Genomic DNA, 12,643 nt, shown 5'->3' on the forward strand with positions numbered 1-12,643 from the left:
GTGCTATTTACATATAATAGGCTACTCTTGAAGAAAGTCTGTTAGAAACAAGTACCCTCAGTACCCAGTATGTTGCTTGCACAGTGAGACATTCCTTAAAAGTCTGGGGTTGATGATAACCCAGTGTACAAGGGTTCCACGTTAAGTCATAATTGGCCTTTTGTTGGGAGAGTATGTGTCAACTGGTGAAATCAGGCACAGAGGAGAGTAAGAGTTTTTCGTATTAACAACATAGAAACTGATCACCCACCTGTTACTCAAAACAATAGAACCTCAGGGAGGACTTTTCTAATCCCGGAATAGAGGCAGCACCTTGCCTTGATGTCTTTCTTTGTAAAAATGTCTACAGCAGATTTGATGGAGAATCTCAGGGAAGAACTGACCTGTTTCATCTGCTTGGACTATTTCACCAGCCCGGTGACCACTGAGTGTGGGCACAGCTTTTGTCTGGTGTGTCTCCTGAGGAGCTGGGAGGAACACAGTACTCCTTTATCTTGTCCTGAGTGCTGGAGGGCCTTGGAGAGTCCACACTTCCAGCCCAATGAGCGTCTGGGGAGGCTGGCTGGCATCGGCAAACAGCTCCGATCCCAGGTGCTGCAGAGCGAGGGCGGACAAGGCAGCTCTGGGAGAATGCTGGCAGTCGCTAAGGCTTTTTCTGATGAGCAGCAGGGTGTAAACGCTTTCTCAACCCAGTGTCATGGAATAAACAGATTGTATCCCTCCAGTGAGGCTGAGGAGCGTCACAAAGTAAGATTGGCTGCTCAATATAACTCTCAGAACACAAATCACGTTCCATCACTTATGCCCATAATCTTCTCTATTGGTGACAATCACGGGTCCTGGTCTCCAGGCACCAGACCCCAAACTTGGCGTGGATCCTGCTTCAATCCTTGTATTAGGTCCCGCTCATCATATTTTTATTGGTCCTCAAGTCTTCACAACCCGGTGCTCTGCTCATTTGCCACAGAGGATTTGTTTCTATTGCAGGAGAAACTCCAGGAAATCTTAAATCTTTTGCGTAAAAAGAAAAAGGAAACTCAGGTTGTATTATCCCATGAGAAGGAGAGAGTAACACTGTGCAAGGTCAGTATCTGTCTTACTTTTGGATCTCGTATATGTTCTATGAGGGAGACTAAAGGGATACCTAGTGAAATACCAGGCGAAAAAGACCAAATTTTCCAATCCCTGTCCTACAATATGCAGTGCCTTTACTTTGGGCTGTGTACCTCTGCTTGTCCACCTGGGAATCCCAAGAGTCACTTCAAACAATTTCCCCATCCCCAGGCCTGCTTATTTTCTTTTCTTCTGGATACACCTATACAACTTGGTGGCTACCTCTATTATGGCTCTGATGATAATTATTTAAAATTACAAGTTACAGACAATAGAGGATCAAAAATCAATAAAAAGAAATAGCTCAAATGCTTTGGGGTAAAAAGAAAGTGAAAAAAAAAAAGATAAAATAAAGGCCAAATAATAGTTTGGTTTAGTACGCCTAAACAAAAGCTTGAGTTAGTCACAGATTTGAACGTGAGCTGTCTTGCAAAGACCTAAATGTTGAGTCAGATATTTAAAAATGTATCTGATTCTCCCAATAAATGGAGTTCTCAAAGCAGAGTATTTGTGATGTGTATCTCTATCTCTAGGATGTGATCCTATGTCTGCTTTCATTGGATATTTATTAAATAAATGAATATACACTTTTTTTTCATATTTTTGCCCTTGCTTTATAAAATTTTTTTTTTAACATTTATTCATTTTTTGAGAGACAGAGTGTGAGGGGGGAGGGGCAGAGGCAGAGGGAGACACAGAATCCAAAGCAAGCTCCAGGCTCTGAACGACAGCACAGAGCCCAACATGGGGCTCGAACTCACAGACGGCGAGATCATGACCTGAGCTGAAGTCAGATGCTTAACTGACTGAGCCACCCGGGTGCCCCAATTTTGCTTTTTTTTTTTTTTTTTTTAAAGTGTGGTATGGATCACCACCTATCATAGTTGTTGTTTATATTTTTTTCCCCACTAGAATGACAGTCTCCTGGGAATAGACATTTTGGTTTTGTTTGCTACTGTATCTATAGCACACATACCCCCTAAAATATCACACTAGCCCCCCAACTACTTAATAGAATATGGGTTATGTGTCACAGTGGAACTCTAGGCCTTTGCTAGGACTAAAAGTCTGCACAGGCATTTCTGTCACTAACTTTATTATATTGCTCCCGTGTGTGTGTGCATGCATGCGTGTGTGTGGATGGCAGGAAGAGACAAAGGCCTGTAAGCAGGTTGTTGTGTCAGAATATGTAAAAATGCGCCAGTTTTTGAAGGAGGAGGAACAACTACAGCTCCAGTTACTGGAAAAGGAGGAAAGGGAGAACATGAAGAAGTTGAGGGACAATGAGATCAAGCTGACCCAGCAAATAAGAAGCCTAAGCAAGATGATTGAGCAGATAGAGTCCACCTGTCAGCGCTCCACTTTAGAATCTTTTGAGGTAAGACTACTGGGAAAATCAATGCCACAATAACAACAACAACAACAACAACATGTCGTAGCCCATAATATTTTAAGCCATGCAAAAATAAGTGTTTATTTACCCAAAAAACTAAGTTCCAGCCCCAACATAGTTTTCCTAAAGAATTAATGTTCGAGGGGTGCCTGGGTGGCTTAGTCCGTTGAGTATCTGACTTTGGCTCAAGTCATGATCTCATGGTTCATGGGTTGGAGCCCCACGTTGGGCTCTGTGTTGACAGCTTGGGGCCTGGAGACTGCTTCTGATTCTGTCTCTCCCTCTCTCTCTGCCCCTCCCCTGCTTGTGCTCTCTCTTTGTCTCTCAAAAACAAATAAACATTTAAAAAAAAGAATTAATGTTCCATAGTATAAAGACAGTCCTGAAGAGGCAGAGAAAAACAAAACCCAGTAGAACAGCTATCCAAACCAAGCCTGAGGATGACTCCATTTTCTGCTGTGCCTGCCTGTCTGCAACTTCAGCTTCGTTATTTTGTTTAATGAGCATTTACTATGTGCTGCTGGCACACTACATTTCATCTTCACAGAGACCTGATGAAGTTAAATACTGTTTTATGTACTCTTGGTGATTGTAATCTACCCTGTGGGTTTACAGTAGCTCTTACTTAATAATTCAGGCCTCTGGCAGTTAGGTAATTTGCCTATCAAACAGCTAATATGTAGTCGAAATGCAGTATTCTGTACTGAGCCCATATTGTTCACTGCCTTTGCTCTGTTGCCTCCCGGAGCTACTACTGCATTCTCTGGGGCCTTTGTAAAGGCGGGCTGTGTGAGCCAGCTGCTGCTTCACCTCTGCCTCCCGGATGCCCCCACAGAATGCTATTTAACTTAGTGATTTTCCAGCAAAGCACGCACTCCAACTGCGCACAGGCTTACTCCAGCTCTCCCACTTCCCTTTTGCTGATCTTTGACTCCCTGAGGCATCGGATAACAAGATCGATGGTTTGGCTCTTTTGTCAGCATCATGTTCTCTTGACCAAGTGTTGATATGAGGAACGGACAAGAGAGTCCCGCCATTAGGAGAACCCTCTCCTGTGCACAGGAACCCACCCTTGGAGGAAGTTGGGGATTTTTTCCCCCTACCCCGTGCTCTCCCACGCAAGGTGTCCTACAGCCATGGAAAGTGGATTCTGTGAAGTTAGAAAGGACTAGATCCCAAATGGATTCTGTCTTTGTTAGAGATCAAAGGGCACAGATACTAACCCTCTTTCTTTTCTCCCCTTAGGATGTGAAAGGAACACTGGAAAGGTGGGTTTCCAGTCTGTGTTCAGTTATGTGAGACACAGGGGTGTGCTGCTGCTACGTTTGTCAGGGTGGGGAGGAGAGTGTCCATGCTGTTGGGGAACATCAAGCTGGACCCTCAGCTTGCAACAGGTCCTGCGGGCTGCGCAGGGCAGACAGAGTGACTGTCTCTGCCCTCTTGTAGGAGTGAGCCACTCTTGCTCCAGTGTCCAGAGGCGGCCGCCACGGAACTGAGTCTGTGCCGCATCACTGGAATGAGGGAGATGCTAAAAAAATTCAGCAGTAAGTCAGCCTCGTTTGTCAAACCTCCAGGGATTTGCAGACTGAACTTCAGTGTGTATGAGGGTATACAAGATTGAGCTTTTTGGCAGCGTCCTCTGACAGAATACTCACCATCTGGGTGCCAGGCTTCTAGTGAAGGCGCCGTGAGTCTGTGCGAACCCTCAGGGTGGGCTGAGGCCACAGACCGTCTGGGTTCTGGAGCCGACAGAAGCACACTTGATTGAGGGTTCGCTTACCTGTGTTTTCTAAGGATTCCTGGCACTTCCTTTGTTTGTTTTTACTGTCCCATTTTGTCCATTTCATCGCCTTGCGTGCGCGCGCACACACACACACACACACACACACACACACACGCACCTCCTCAGGGGTTTCTGCATTTCTACCTCTGTTCTTGTGAGGGTAAAAACTACTTAAATTCTTAATCTCAATGAGGCAACATTCAAGCTATCCTTTTAGAATGCTCTAGATATTTAGGCTAGCTATCGTGAAGAGAATTCAGCCTTCATTTTTAACTTTTATCTTGTTGACAATCTGACCTTCAGAGGAAGGTCTAACGGGCTTTGGATTCAGTAGATACTTGATAAGTGCCAACTATGTACCTGGTGCTATGCTATTAAACTCTCAGCTTTCTTATAGTGATAAATAAGACAGGCCTGCCTTTGCTTTTACAGAACTTTCAGTGGAACTGAGGAGACAGACATTAATCTCAAATAATTAGTGATGATTAGAATTTTATCTATAAATAAAAGTATGAAATTACATGGTAGGGGCACTTAATCTTGTCTGAGAGGCCATTGAAAGTTGGAAGCCTCTTCTGTGACCTCCTCTCAGAAGATGGGAAGGAGGGGTCTCTCACTGGTTCACAGTGTACTTATCAACTGGTCACAGGTGGTTTCACTAATCTCACAGGAGGCTGCATTTCAGCATGACATAATGAAAAATGCTGACTGGGAATTGCTATTCCAACACTCAGTAACTTTGTAATCTTGGACGAGTTTCCAAACCTCTGTGAACCTCAGTTTCCACTTTTGTAAAACTGGGAAAGGACGCCTGGGTAGCTCAGTTGGTCAAGCGACTGACTTCGGCTCAGTTCATGATCTTGCAGTTTGTGAGTTCGAGCCCTGGGTCAAGCCCCGTGTCGGGCTCTGTGCTGACAGCTCAGAGCCTGGAACCTGCTTTGGATTCTGTGTCTCCCTCTCTCTCTGCTCCTCCTCCGCTCATACTCTGTCTCTCTTTCTCAAAAATAAACATTAAATAAATAAATAAATACAATGGGGGGGAAATGCCACGATTAAATGAGATATTGTACAGAAAATGGTTGGCACCTAAGGAGAAGTCCAGAAAGGATAGCTGCCTCTATTTCTCTCCCACCCAAACTGAAGAATCAGAAGGAGCCTTGGCTCAACTGAATACAAATGACAGAGTATGCCCCGTGTGGATAAATAGCTCTGAGTTTTAAAGCTATGCTGTAAACAGAAACCTGCTATTCTATTCCATTCCATTATATCAGCGATTCCTCTCTCTCTCCTCTCAGGCAGGCTAAATATCACTGTCCACATGACTCTCTTCTGTTTCTTTTCAGAGATTTGCTCTCAGTGTTTGTGAAACAGTGAGAGAAGGGCTCAGAGATTCTGTTCTCAGCGAAACAAAACTCCTCACCACACTCACCTAAATCATATTTTTAAAAATAGGACTGGAAACTAAGAATTTAATTAAAATTCCACATATGTAAAAGGGTTTTCAAGAATGCGAGAGGGGTTCATTCTTTTCTCCTCTTGCAGCGGACATAACTCTGGATCCAGCCACAGCCAATGCCTATCTTGTCTTGTCTGAGGATCTGAAAAGCGTGAGACATGGAGGAATCCGACAGCACTTACCCGACACCCCAGAACGATTTGACCAGTCTGCAACTGTGCTGGGCGCTCAGATCTTCACCTGTGGGAGACACTACTGGGAGGTGGAGGTGGGCAACAAGACCGAGTGGGAAGTGGGCATTTGCAAGGACTCCGTGAGCCGAAAGGGCAATCTCCCGAAGCCACCTGGGGACCTCTTCTCACTTATAGGCTTAAAAATTGGAGAAGATTATAGTCTTTGGGTCTCATCACCTTTAAAAGGTCAACACGTCCGAGAGCCTGTGCATAAGGTTGGCGTTTTCTTAGACTACGAGTCTGGACACATAGCGTTCTACAACGTGACAGATGAGTCCCTCATCTACAGCTTCCCTCCAGCCTCTTTCCAAGAGGCTCTCAGGCCGATCTTCTCCCCTTGCCTCCCGAATGAAGGGACGAACACGGGCCCTCTTACCATCTGCTCACTGAACAGTTATGTCTGAGGGACATGCCCCCGAGCCTTCACCAAGGATGAGGTCTAAGACCAACAGATGATTATTAATTAAGATGATTTATGCATTGATACTATCAATATTGGGTGATCTTAAAGGAAAGCCCCTGAAAAGGCTTCCTGTTAACTTGAGCCACAATCAACGGCCAAGTTGGACAATCAACTTTCAACACCATAGAAGGCTGATCAAATCTTGTCTTTGACCAAATTCGTTATCTAGACTGTCCCGCATACATGCTGGTCACTGAAAATGTAGAGAAAGAATTAGCCCCTATTATCCCTGATCCCATTGTCATAGGCCAGTTTTATAAATGTATGTCATGTTTTTGAGTGTATTTATTTATTTGACTCTAAAGAACTCTATTTTTTATATTTTTAATATTTTTAATGTTTATTTTTGAGAGAGAGAGAGAGAAAGAGCGAAAGACAGAGCACGAGTGGGGGAGGGGCCGAGAGAGAGGGAGACACAGAATTGGAAGCAGGCTCCAGGCTCTGAGCTGTCAGCACAGAGACTGATGGGGGGCTCGAACTCATAGACAGTGAGATCATGACCTGAGCCAAAGTTGGACACTTAACTCACTGAGCCACCCAGGCACCCTAAGAACTCTGCTGTTTGAATGTCTTTGTTCTATGTGCAGAGCTCTGCATGCTGGGACAAGACTGACTCCTCTGGGTGGGAGCAAGTGCATGGGTTCTCCTTTCCAGGGTTGGTGAGAGGGACTCATGACTCAGCCTCCCCTGAAAAGTTGCTTTTCTTTCCATTCCATGGGGCCTGGAGTATCTGTACTCGGGAAGGCTTATATGTTCAGAATACTGCAAATTTAGTTGTCAATATCATCATTATCCTTATTGTTTACCACAACCACAAGAGGCTGGAACCTTCTGTGAATATGTTTAAAGATCACAGAACAAAGTCTCTATTCAATAAATGTATCAATGCTATAGGTGCCAAATGACTTTACTGAATTTTTTATAAGGTTATTTTATGTGTTTTTGCTACTTGCTATAAGCAAAAGGCTTTAATCACTGGAAGATGAAATCAAGTTTACTTATTCCATCCCAACACGTGAGGATTTGGGAGAAAGTTCTGTGAACCGACCTTCTCTTGGCTGCCCATTCTTAGTGCTCTGTCCCTGCAGGTTTTTTGTTTGTTTGAATCCTTCCTTGCTTGCATTGCAGAATGGCACCAATCACAGAGGGTACCCCTTCCTGCCTCTTCCCACTCACAGAAGTCACTGCCCATGTTTTCAATCGCAGACAAGAAAACTGATAGGATTTAACCCTTACACAACTGCATGATTATTAAGGAACATGTTTAACACAGATTTTTGTCTTTAAATTAGAGACTCAGTTGGGCGAAAAATTGATAATTGAATCTGTTAATTAGCATAGACAACCAGAGGGAGGGAGCTAAGTAGGGAGAGAGGATAGGTAACTAGGTTTACTGTAAGGTTGGCATCCACCTTTCTCACTCATCTAGATCTGCCTTCTCTTTCAAACCTATGCATTTTTATCTTGTGCCCTCACAGGCATCGGAGCAGATCTGAACTAGACTTTGGGTCCCGAATCGTGCCCTCTTCTGTTCTCTGTGTTCGCTCTTTGCATTTTCACCCTGACACCACATACACTTAGAGTCCAAGAACTCTAGTGATGGAGAACCAATCACACTCTCTTTGAACAATTTGTTCTGTTCCCCATTTTTTATTTTATTAAATTTTGTTTCTTGATTTATCACCTCAAAAAGCTAAGGAACAAATTATGAATAGCAAACACCAAATATATTTGGTCTACAGCTTTCTCAATTACAAAAAAAACCCCACATTGATTTTTTATAAATGAATATAAAGGTCGTATATTTTAACTTAGTACGCATTACATTAAATTGTGGTGTAAGGTAATAGCTCCTTTTCTTTCCCTTTGTCCCAAAGGGGCTGGTATTATCAAGGAAAACAGCCTACTTTTTCTCCTCTGGCAAAGTCATCCCATGTGGATCATTGTCTGCCCTGGGCCTGCCACTGATCACCTGTGTGGGGAAGATTGAATCTATACTATTCTTACTCTGCTGACTTTGCATAAACAACCATGAAAAAGTTGCAAAAGCATTTTCACCCAAGGCTTCTGGATATAAACTCCACACCAAACAGATGTGGTGATGGGGATGGGAGGGAGAGTGGGTGGAATGAGCAACTGAGAGGTGCACTCCCTTGCTTGGCAAACTCATCCCCTTGTATGAGACCAGGGTCTGGTCTCTTCTGTGCCTCAGCCTTTGAACATCTGTCAGACATTTTCTTAAATGTGAGTGGTGTCCCACATGGGACCGATACTCAAGCTATCCTGTTGTCTCTTCTATTGACTCCTTCTCTCCTTCCCAGATCTCTTTCTTCTACCTTCTTGAGTGGAAAATTTCCCCAGGGGGCTAGCAAGTCACAAGTAGCCTCTTGTCGTGCACATTGCCAAAATGGAATCCAGAAACATGACCGTTTCCCTCTCTAGACATGAGGTAGAGGAGAAGGGGTATGTCAAGTTGTGAGGGCAGAGGACATCAAGAGTGATCTTCCATACAAGGTTGCAATTTGATTTCTTCATTTTTAAAAAATTGTCTTGACTTGTCCTAGAGTACCTTAAAAATAAAATATTATACATCTTTTGCCCTGAGATCTAATTTACCAGTAAAACTCCTTTAGCTCTTCAGATGAGGTCTTTATATACCCTCCTGCCCTAATTACCCCTCCCCCCAACAATGTAACTTTGACCTATTATGCTCCCAGTACCTACTTGGGCACCTTATTTTACTTTGGATTGCTTTACTAGGCCCTCTTACTGACTTAAGTCAGCGATGTGCCCAATCAACCTTTCTCTACTCTTGAATTTCTCCCTGTGCATATACCTTAAAGGTGTGGGAACAGAATAATAGTAGGCCCTGGTAGGAAAATTGAAGAATGATAAAATGTACAAAGGCTAAAATTTTAAAAATTGCATAGGATCTCACTATACAGAGATTACCAATGCTTATATTATGGTGTGTGTCTTTCTAGTCTTTGTTTTTTTTCTATGCATATATATTTTAAGCAACATGAAAATTAATTATCTTAATATTCTATTGTGAGCTTCTTTCTTATATTTCTTAAGAATAAGACTTTTTCATCCCTAAATATATAAGCATGTATTTTCTAAGAATTAGCATATTTTGTTAAATTACATCTATCATATAAACATTTAATAAACGATATTATTTGGTAAGTAGTCCATATTAAAAGTTTCCTAATTAGCCTTGTAGTGTTCGTTATAGCTGTCTTCCAGTATCCAGGAATAATAAAGGATCATGCATTAAATGCAATTGTCTTGGAAACTATGATTTTTAATGGCAGTAAGATTTCATTATATGAATGTCCCTAATTTATTTAATCATTCCCCCACTGGGACATTTGGATTGTTCTCCACTGGTAGCTATTATAAACGACACCACGATGAATGCGCATGTACATAAACCTCTGGGTGTATCTCTAATTATTCACCAATGTCTCCTGCAGGCAGGAGAGCCGCCTGTGGATCCTGTGGGCATGTTTGCAGGTTATACACTCCCCTACAGAAGTTTTATGTGCACGGCAGGTAGTCTGGAAGGTTTTACTCACTGGCATTTCCACACTGAAGATGCAGACACACCGTTTTGAGACAAGTGAGAGAACATGTTTCCCCCTGCCCTATGGTCTTGCCAGAAGCACTGCATTTATTTAAAAAACAAAACAAAAACAAAAACCTACCCTGGGAGAAACTGGGCGGTAGTGCTTGGGCTTTGAAATACACAGCCCTTAGCTGGAACATTCAACTTTACCGTAAGGTAACTGTTTCCCACTTTGACAAATTCTTTTAATTCTCTGAGCCTTTGTTTTCTCAAAGATATGAAAAATAGCTATGTGTTATGATGATTATGTCAGAACACAGAAAAACAATTAATCCATGGTGTATGATGAATTTTTGTTAGTCTCCCCCCACCTTCCTTTTCCTCAATTCACACAATATGTCAATTAAAAATTTTTTTAATGTTTATTTATTTTTGAGAGAGAGAGAGAGAGAGAGAGAGAGAGAGAGTGTGTGTGTGTGTGTGTGTGTGTGTGTATGTGTATGTGAGAGAGAGAGAGCCGGGGAGGAGCAGAGACAGAGGGAGACACAGAATCCAAAGCAGGCTCCAGGCTCTGAGCTTTCAGGACAGAGCCCAACGTGAAGTTCGAACCCATGAGCTATGAGATCATGACCTGAGCCAAAGTCGGACTTCCAACCGACTGAGCCATCCAGGCACCCCACAATATGTCAATTTTGCAATTTGTAATAAAGGGGACAGAAGAGCCACAGAAAACTTGTGTGGAATATGGAAAACATTGGCACCAAAATCTTTGAAATATTTTTAAGGTAGGTGTCACTATTTTAGGGGAAAAGTGTTAACATAAAATTCAATTGAAGAAAAAGAAAACCTAGATCTATGGATTGTTTTTTTATCTTTCATGAAAGTCCTTTTGACCTTCACACTTGTGAATATATATTACCTAATTTTAACAGTAAATTATATTTTGTGTATTGTTTTGAGAGAGAGAGAGGGAGGGAGGGGTGAAGTACAAAGAGGGAGAGGGAGAATCCTAAGCAGGCTCCATACTCAGCACAGAGCTGGACGCTCGGAGCTCAATCCCACCACCCTGGCTGAGGTCATGACCTGAGCCGAAATCAAGAGTGGGACACTTAATCGAATGAACCACCAAGGTATCCCTAAAAGTAAATTCATATTAAAATTATAAAAATAGAACTACCCTATGATCCAGCAATCACACTACCAGGTATTTACCCAAAGAATAAAAGAACACTAATTCAAAGATACATGCACTCCAACCTTTATAAAAGCATTGTTTATAAGAGCCAAATTATGGAAGCAGCTCAAGTACACACACACACACACACACACACACACACACACACTGGAATATTATTCAGTCTTAAAAAACAACGAGATCTTGCCATTTGCAACAACCTGAATGGAGCTAGAGAGTATAATGTTAAGCAAAGTAGGTCAGCAGAGAAAGACAAATACCATATGATTTCACTCATATGGGGAATTTAAGAAACAAATGAACAAAGAGGAAAAAAGAAACAAATCAGGAAACAGACTCTTATTTATAGAGAACAAACTGATGGTTACCAAAGGGGAGGTAGGTGGGGAGTCAGGTTAAATAGATGATGGAGATTAAGGAGTCTTGCCGAGATGAGCACTGGGTGGTGTATGGAATTGTAGAATCACTATATTGTACACCTGAAACTAATTTAACACTGTATGTTAATTACCTGGAATTAAAATAAAAACTTAAAAAGTAAATGCATATAATATGAATAGGAACTTAATAAAAACAAAAACTAAAGTGGTAATCTCACATTCATTCCTTGGGAACCTCACACCTTTGCTCTGGGCTCTGAGGCCCTGGTAAGAACTTGGCTAATCATTAGCTCTGCCAGCATTCGGAGCACTGCACCCAGAAGGACGGCGATGCTCATTGTTCTTCCAATAGATTACAGGTGTTCTAGACACAGCCTGGTATGTTAGCCTTTGGGCGAGGCTTGGAGTAGTCACCACCAGCTGTGAATATCTTCCTCCTTTTAAAACATGTTAGATGTGTTTTTAAAAAATCATAAAAACATGTTATAAACATAGAAAGCCTTATAAAAACATGTTAGATGTGTGTCACAACATGGAGAAGTTTGGGAAGCATTGCCCCTCCCCCACTGTAGGCATCTATAAATAACCTGACTGTGATAAATGACTCACTTACCTGGAATTTCCTGTTAACAGCTTTCCTATTGACAGCTGGCAGGAAGGAACCCGCTTTTGCAAGGCCTGAAGCTTATACAGATGAGGGGAGTGATCTTTAAGACAAAATGATAAAAAGTTACAAAGTCTAGGGGCACCTGGGTGGCGCAGTCGGTTAAGCGTCCGACTTCAGCCAGGTCACGATCTCGCGGTCCGTGAGTTCGAGCCCCGCGTCAGGCTCTGGGCTGATGGCTCGGAGCCTGGAGCCTGCTTCTGATTCTGTGTCTCCCTCTCTCTCTGCCCCTCCCCCGTTCATGCTCTGTCTCTCTCTGTCTCAAAAAAATAAATAAACGTAAAAAAAAAAAAAAAGTTACAAAGTCTAACATTAGGTCCGGGGGTCTTAGAGGGTCTCTGACAATAAGCTGCAGTTTACCTATTTTCATGGTGTGTCTGCCTCTGGGTTAG

General features: G+C 42.6%; 2 protein-coding genes across 4 annotated transcripts in view; one reads left to right on the top strand and one right to left on the bottom strand.

Annotated features, from left to right (window-relative positions):
• TRIML2 (tripartite motif family like 2) overlaps positions 1-12,240 on the bottom strand; it is a 52,362-nt gene extending 40,122 nt beyond the window's left edge. The window contains exon 1 of one of the 2 annotated variants that reach the window (XM_042983014.1): positions 12,201-12,240. The gene's annotated coding sequence lies outside the window, so the exon portion shown is untranslated. Of the gene's footprint in view, positions 1-383; positions 447-12,200 lie in introns of those variants that run through there. The other variant, XM_042983013.1, reaches the window with a different exon arrangement.
• On the top strand, positions 193-6,709 carry TRIML1 (tripartite motif family like 1). 2 transcript variants are annotated; one of them, XM_007098984.2, is made up of 6 exons: positions 193-747; positions 988-1,083; positions 2,261-2,491; positions 3,752-3,774; positions 3,953-4,050; positions 5,832-6,709. In XM_007098984.2, the coding sequence occupies exons 1-6, from the start codon at positions 322-324 to the stop codon at positions 6,380-6,382; spliced, it is 1,425 nt and encodes a 474-aa protein (XP_007099046.2). In that variant the 5' UTR covers positions 193-321; the 3' UTR covers positions 6,383-6,709. The 2 variants fall into 2 exon arrangements, with proteins under 2 accessions (XP_007099046.2, XP_007099047.2); XM_007098985.2 differs by having other exon boundaries at positions 193-591.
• Positions 12,241-12,643: the final 403 nt, after the last annotated feature.

Source organism: Panthera tigris, chromosome B1 (assembly GCF_018350195.1).
Source record: "Panthera tigris isolate Pti1 chromosome B1, P.tigris_Pti1_mat1.1, whole genome shotgun sequence".
NCBI classification, from domain to species: Eukaryota; Metazoa; Chordata; class Mammalia; order Carnivora; family Felidae; genus Panthera; species Panthera tigris.

Bases quoted from the DNA above. Each gene is read 5' to 3' on its own strand.
- TRIML1 (XM_007098984.2), top strand. From the start codon at position 322: ATGTCTTTCTTTGTAAAAATGTCTACAGCAGATTTGATGGAGAATCTC. The intron at 748-987 runs GTAAGATTGGCT...TTTCTATTGCAG, and splicing joins AGGCTGAGGAGCGTCACAAA to GAGAAACTCCAGGAAATCTT. The intron at 4,051-5,831 runs GTAAGTCAGCCT...CTCCTCTTGCAG, and splicing joins GATGCTAAAAAAATTCAGCA to CGGACATAACTCTGGATCCA.